Source organism: Anopheles bellator, chromosome 1 (assembly GCF_943735745.2).
Source record: "Anopheles bellator chromosome 1, idAnoBellAS_SP24_06.2, whole genome shotgun sequence".
NCBI lineage: Eukaryota > Metazoa > Arthropoda > Insecta > Diptera > Culicidae > Anopheles > Anopheles bellator.
The window spans coordinates 47,341,226-47,348,306 of NC_071285.1; the positions used below are offsets into that span (position 1 = coordinate 47,341,226).

General features: G+C 45.5%; 2 protein-coding genes across 3 annotated transcripts; one reads left to right on the forward strand and one right to left on the reverse strand.

The window, feature by feature from the left end:
* The first annotated feature begins 835 nt into the window (after positions 1-835).
* LOC131206056 (26S proteasome non-ATPase regulatory subunit 12) lies at positions 836-2,676 on the forward strand. Of its 2 annotated transcripts, none has more exons than XM_058198432.1 (3): positions 836-969; positions 1,050-1,968; positions 2,042-2,676. In XM_058198432.1, exons 2-3 carry the CDS (start codon positions 1,058-1,060, stop codon positions 2,526-2,528), a joined length of 1,398 nt encoding a protein of 465 aa, XP_058054415.1. In that variant the 5' UTR covers positions 836-969; positions 1,050-1,057; the 3' UTR covers positions 2,529-2,676. The 2 variants fall into 2 exon arrangements, with proteins under 2 accessions (XP_058054415.1, XP_058054416.1); XM_058198433.1 differs by having other exon boundaries at positions 844-973.
* A 100-nt stretch (positions 2,677-2,776) lies between these two features.
* On the reverse strand, positions 2,777-3,827 carry LOC131206057 (uncharacterized). Its single transcript, XM_058198434.1, has 2 exons — positions 3,750-3,827; positions 2,777-3,688 (listed from the first exon to the last, which is right to left on the reverse strand). The coding sequence occupies exons 1-2, from the start codon at positions 3,825-3,827 to the stop codon at positions 2,876-2,878; spliced, it is 891 nt and encodes a 296-aa protein (XP_058054417.1). The 3' UTR covers positions 2,777-2,875.
* Between the last annotated feature and the right edge of the window lie 3,254 nt (positions 3,828-7,081).

Consider the following 7,081-nt stretch of genomic DNA (forward strand, 5'->3'; position numbering starts at 1 on the left):
TGAGCTGTCGTCGGTCGTCTGGCTTGAAAGCTTTTAATGCTTTTGTGGATTGATTTTCTTATCGCTGACGAATGTGGTACCGATGAAAAGCGTCAAGTCGTTAGCATGATTTAAAGTCATGGGTTGCTTCGAATGCTTTGCAAACTTTCCCGGGAGACGATGGAGACGCTTGGTGCTCCAAATTAGTGGACGGAAAGGAACCATAGTAGAAACAAACCGTGCATAAAGAGATGTTAAATTTTTTGCTAGTTTTTTATCTTTAGGAATTGAACAGAACGGACGCATCTAATGTAGCGCAAACAATGGGGAAAGGGTCGAAGCTGCGAATTACATAGGAAACATTCCGTTCAGCGATGTACCTTGCGGTGGCGATGGTTTATGCAAAGGCCAGCATTTTATTGGCACTTCGGGTTTACTCTTCGTTTTCCCGGCATCGTTTGCGTGTGTTCGTTGATTCTTGTTGCTATTGTATACTTTGCATATCATTATTCTTGCATTTGCTTCACCGTTTACAGAAGCCAGTTACAGTGTGATCGCTATATTCGGTCGGATTACTTGATTTAAAATCTTCCGATAACTATAAGCAACACTTTGTGCGTACGAACATTCTCGCGAAAACGATACGCATCCAGTGGTTCAAAGCTTAAAATCAAAAACTGATAAATACTTTCCGGGTAACGAAGAAAACAAATTTTCCGCAGCTCGAACGCAGCCTTCATTGGCTGCGTAGCCTGACGTTGGTTCGAAGATGGCTGCGTTCGTCACGGCTCGCATCGCAGAGCTGCCAACCGAAGCGACGAAACGTCAAACGAGTGAATCGCCGAATTGATTTTGCCGAATCATAATCCGGCGAAAGTTTGTTAAAAGTCGTTCAAATAGTGTATGAATACTAGAGTTGTGAGTGCTTAATTTCTCTCCACATAGCGGGCCACTAGTTGTATTAGATTACTTAATTACTGTGCGCGTGTCGTAAGTAAGCCACTGAAAACAGCGCGCCTAACATTCCATTGTTAGCTCACACGAATGTTTGTTTCATTGCATTGAATTAGCTCAGAAAATGGACCAGGCAATGGATATCAACGCCTTCGAGGGGCGCATCGTGAAGATGGAAGTCGATTACGGTGCGACGTGCGATGAAAAGATCCCGGTGGCCAAAGAGCTCGCCAAGGACGAGAACAAATTCAACGAAGCGCTCGAGATTCTGTTGCAGCTGGAAAAACAAACGCGCATCGGTGCCGACATGGTTTCGAGTGCCCGTGTTCTGATTGCGATCGTGCAGATCTGCTTTGAGGCACGCAATTGGAACTATCTGAACGAGTACGTTACGATTCTAGTGAAGCGTCGCTCGCAATCGAAACAAGCGGTGGCCAAGATGGTTCAAGAGTGCTGCTCGTACGTGGACAAAACGCCAGACAAAGAAACCAAACTAAAGCTGATCGATACGCTGCGCACGGTGACGGAGGGCAAAATTTACGTGGAGGTCGAACGAGCCCGGTTAACGAAAATGTTGGCCGACATCCGAGAGGCGGATGGGGACGTAACGGGTGCCGCTTCGATCATGGAAGAGCTGCAGGTCGAAACGTACGGAACAATGGACAAGCGCGAAAAGGTGGAGCTCATTCTCGAGCAGATGCGCTTGTGTCTCGCCAAGCAAGACTTTGTGCGTACGCAAATCATTGCGAAAAAGATCAGCATCAAGTTTTTCAATGACGCAGAACAGCAGGACTTAAAGCTGAAATACTACGATCTGATGATCCGGCTCGACAAGGATTCATCGTTTATCAAAACGTCCCGGCACTATCTGGCCGTGGTCGATTCGGAAATGATCGCCCAGGAAGCGGAAAAGCGCCAGAAGATGATGATCTACGCGGTGCTGTACTGCATACTTTCTCCGTACGACAACGAGCAAGTCGATATGATGCACAACCTATCGAAGAACAAACTACTGGAGGAGCTACCCGTCTACAAGTGAGTACCATGGACAGCACCATGATAATCATTTTCACAATTATCAAAAACACTGTCTTATCCTTTACGCCAGAGAGCTGCTGCGGCTTTTCATGTGCAAAGAGCTGATCAACTTTGACGCACTTTGTAAAGTTTATGGGACAGAGCTGAACACGTTCGACATCTTCAACCAGGAGACAACCCACGGCAAAAAGTGCTGGACCGAGCTGAAGAATCGACTGATTGAGCACAATGTGCGCATCATATCGAATTACTATACGCGCATTAATCTGCGGCGCATGGCCGAGCTGCTTGATCTGAGCGAGGCCGAATGCGAAGAGTATTTGTCACGGATGGTGAACGCCGGAACGCTTAAGGTTAAAACGGATCGGCCCGCCGGAATCATACACTTTTCACAGAAAAAGTCCGCCTCCGAAGTGTTGAACGATTGGGCGTTCGGGCTGAACGAACTCATGAACCTGGTGAATAAGACCTGCCACCTGATCAACAAGGAGGAGTGCATCAATAATGTCATGCCGGTTCCGGTGCCCGGTTCTGGCGCCGTTGCTAGCTCAACGTGAAGGGGGCATCCAGGGGCTGCGAGCGACAAGACTTATCTCAATTTAAATTGAAGCGTGTTCCGTGCTCCGGTGCATCGGAAGTAAGATAAAACAAATGAATGTTTCTTTGTCTCGTGCGAACAGTATGATGTGTTGAAAATAAATGAGAAAAAATGAATCCAACCCTTCTAGATACAATTGAACTCGAATTGGAGGTATATTCAATCGTTTCTTTTACACTAATGCTAAGTAGTAAACTCAGGTGTTGGTACAATAATCGATGGAAACTGTTGCTGCTTATGGCATGTTCTAATATTGAAATGGTCTCAATGGTTTTAAGAAAACAAACTTTCCAGGAAATATGAGTTTTATGCCTTTACATCTACCAAATGGAAGTTTTCACTTACATCTTGGCTATTTAAAAGTTTTTCTTCGAGATTTTCCAGCAACCGCGAAATAAGCTCAAGCCCGTTGGCGGCGTTTTGGTCTTCCATGTTCAGGATGGCGTAATCAAACACTAATTTCTTTTCGTGCCAGACCCGATACCGTAGCGAGTCTTCGATGAGCAGTGTCGTATGTTTAGCAGCACTATTAATATCATCTGGGTGCCAACCAAGCCGTGTGAATGCCACAAACTTTCTCTCGGGATCACGATGAAATCCCCATAGGATGGATGGTAATTCGACTTCAAAAATGTTGTCGTAGAGTTCTTCAAATACTGCCGCATGGTTTAGTTCCATCGTCAATAGCGCAGGTTTCGAGCTCTCGGGCTCGGGCATTCTCGTTTCTTTGTTTCCAGCACTGATCTCCATGATCATGATGCCATCGTTCGAAAGTACATGTTTTATCGACTTCTCCTTTACACACGACACTGCCTTGTCCCGTCGTCGCGTTGGGGTTGTCTCATCCTGAGCTTCCGGAGCGACCTGTTTGCCCCGTTTGGTCTCTGTTTTCCGTCGTTTCACGTTGACAGCTTCCGCTGGTTCCTCGTAATAAGGCACAGCAGTAGGAAGTAGGCTGGGTTTCCTTCGAGGAAGTACCTCTTCCCTGCCATTGATATTGTGTATCCAGTCCCGAACAATGTCGGACGGTTTGAAGTGTTTTTCACAAACACGATCGTGTATTCTCAGTGGTCGATGCTTCGGTAACGCTTGGCGCCACTGCTCAAACTTTTCCGGATCCTGCAATCGAACTTGATGATTGAAAACGGGGAAACTGGTCGGAGCCGTACATGGTTCTTACTTTCGGTATGTTGAACATCGCACGCTTGGGATGGTCCCGATGTTTTATATCGCAGCGCTGAATGAAACAGTTTCTCATTGTTTATTGTCACTTATCACTGTTTTAAAGGTTTATATTCTTTTTCGTCTTCGAAAATTGTAACCGCCAAAGGGTTTTGTGAATGTAAACAATTCTGATTTCCTACGAGAATGTTTGACAACATCGGGAGCTGTCAAACAAATGTCCCAAATGTCAACAGAAGATTCAAACGTAAGGAAGTAATCGGCCGGAAGTTGCAATAGAGTTTTATTTAAATGCTCATATTTAAAGGTTCTTATCTTATTTTGGCGTTACAACCGCTGGGCGATCTAAGCCTAGCCTACACCCGAGACATTTTTTGTTAATATCTCTGGCGCTAACCGCAACAGTTCGTTTTTACGGGCGGGGTTGTTTAGAATTGAATAATTTAAGGGTAACCTTAATGTAATTTGCTTTTAGGAGCATAAATCATTGCTTCTCGTATAGGGAGAATGTGCAAGGGATGTCTTGTAGATAAAGTAACTATAGCGAAAACGTATCTCTACCGGCCATTTTGTATACTCATTAGTTGAACCTTAGTAATTAATTGAGATTGCACATGTAGTGAAAGATACCATCTAGCATGATAACGTGATCGGTCCCAATATTCCACAGCAATCCGCTTGGGACCGGTTTGATGGCAAGAGAAAAGGCACATCTGCTGTTTAGCTAACCGTAGCTGATCTATCATTCCTTCACCGAACCAACCTGCGCAAGCCCTTCTCGTGCAGGTTCTGTGATAAACGACAGCCAGTAAAGTTCCGGCAGTAGCATAAATTTTCTCCTCCATCCTTGACTCACTTTTGTCGCAACGTCGTTCGTTGGCCTCATTATTGGATCACCCAACACTCTTACCACATAGCGTCACCAGCCTTTGACGACCATCAGGTCTCGTTCACTGTTTTCCCGCTTTAATCCACAAACTTTACGCCACGAAATTCGATCGAACTCTGGGTGAGAACGTGTGCTGGTCAAGAGAAATTCTCGCAAAAACACCGGTTGTCGCTTTTTTTTCCTCTGCCCTGAAGGGCAGGAAGGGCACGGCCGTTCAACATTGGCACTTAAATTTATGGCTCACTGTTCCCTAGCAAGCTTTGCTGGGTAAGCAGTTTATGAATATCGGCCACCCGACTAGACATAGTTCACGGCCCCGAACCTAATCTGCCCATTCGATCGCTGCCACCCTCGCATTGGCCGCCCCTTCCCGATGGCATTAGATTTCGGTTGATTGACTTTGATAGGCGATAGCACGCCGAGCGAGCCCAATAAAGCGTAATAAATGAAGTGCAAAACAACTCTCACCCTTATCAGCTCCCATCGAGGAAGACATGGTGGTACCGGAAGTCATCTCGAGTTGGTGGAACCTTTGCCGTTGGTTTCTACCTCTACCAATTCTCGGTCTTTCAGCTATCAATGGGGAACAAATTATTGCCTCGTAGCCTTTTTTTATCTAATATCGATCAGTTTAATTATCGAAAAGAGCTTCTGTGACGTTTTTATCCAATTATTGGCCATGCAAATGCGAATTGCCACCATGAGGCCTTACCGATAGACGGTGGCTACCAGGGAAACCCATGAAATGTACAACGCTTTGCTAAAGTCGGTACCGAGAACAGCGTTCTTTATCGACGTTTCTTTCGCTGGCTTTTCCCAGCGACTCCGGCAAATATCCTAACTAGGTAAAGCAATAAAGGCACATATTTTTGTTTTCAATTAAAACTCTACATTTCATGAAAGAATATTACACACTTTTTGAAAATATAGTACAACATTTTCAAGCAAAACATACTTCCTTCTGTACGGCAGTTGTTCGGAGAAAATGGGCTTTTTTGCAAGCATTATTAGGCTTCTGTAGACCAATACCAGCATCACACTTCTTTTGACCAACAGCTGCCGAGTACATATTCCAATTCACACGCACCTCACGCCTCTTGACAGAAGTTTCAAGAAAACCCGTGAACCCGCGCCGATGTTAGGCTTTATAAATCCCCGCATCGTCTCAGTGTCAAGACCAACAATCAATGCCGTGCGGTGTAGCAGTGGCTGAGCAATCGACATTCATGCCCATAGCCATCGAGGCCCACAAGGTTGCATACATAAGCAGCCAACGCCGCTCGGTAATGGCAATGGCGGCCCCTTTCCTAACGCCATCTTCGCGTTTGCGGCATAATGTGGGTGTCCTTTCAGAAATGAATTGTTTTTTTTCTCATCACTTCACTGCGTGTTCTAGGCCGTGACCGACTTAAAAGCCACGGGCGACTAAGTGGGTGTTTGCGAGGATAACTTCTTCATTTCTTCTGAACCTCACGAAATATAATGAAAATCCTATCATCCGATCCGATAACGAGTGCGGTGTCGGAAAAATGTGTCACGGGATGATGGAGGCGCCCGGTGCTTCGTGTAATCCGAGCAACAATTGGGTTCAAATTGAATCATCGTCGTTTGAAGCGTTTAGAACACCCAAATTTCCAACCTATTTATCACCCTTGCCCGAAAGCCAGCGAATGGCCTATTGATCCATAAATCGTAAAAGAGAATCCCCTAGATGGCCTACGTTATTGGGTTACCTGTTTATCTTCAGGGAATGGGCTATTACGAACGCGACATCATAAAGGGGAGCCGTTCATATTTTTTTATATGTTAGGTTCCAGACGAATTTAAGAAAATAGTTAAACAGTGATTTAATTTGACATCGGAAGGAAGATTGACTGTTTCATTAACATTTGGGAAATAAATCATATCATAAGGCCGAAACCATGTGAGAATGTTATTGTGATCGCTAATGAAGGCCATTTTTCTACGATCCATTCCACATCGCGCGTGTTATTCGCAAACGATTGAATACGTTTGCCAAAGAACATGGCACAGCTGACTGACGTGAAACAAGGCCCAATATTAGGGAAGCAATCGGCAGAAAGCAAACATAAAAAACTCACTCACCTGTGCCACACAGTCCCGCGTGGGCAGCGTGTGCCTGCGGACGCTACAATGCACCTCGTTCGTGCCGCCGGTCACATGAATCCAACGCGGACCGGCGCTCCTCCGATTGTTTATGTTCCACAGCAGGCAAGTAGCGTGGGGAAACATTTTGTAAATGCGATTACGAAATTCGATTGCGGTCAGCACGGCTATTGCTTGCCAAAATGCCACGAACACGGGAGCTCGGTAACTTTTCGTAGGGTTTAGGGTAATTGCCGCGTTACGGTAAGCCTTTGCCAACCGGAATGTTGTAACAGGTTTCGTTGGGGTCAAATTTCAAACACCCATGCACCCAA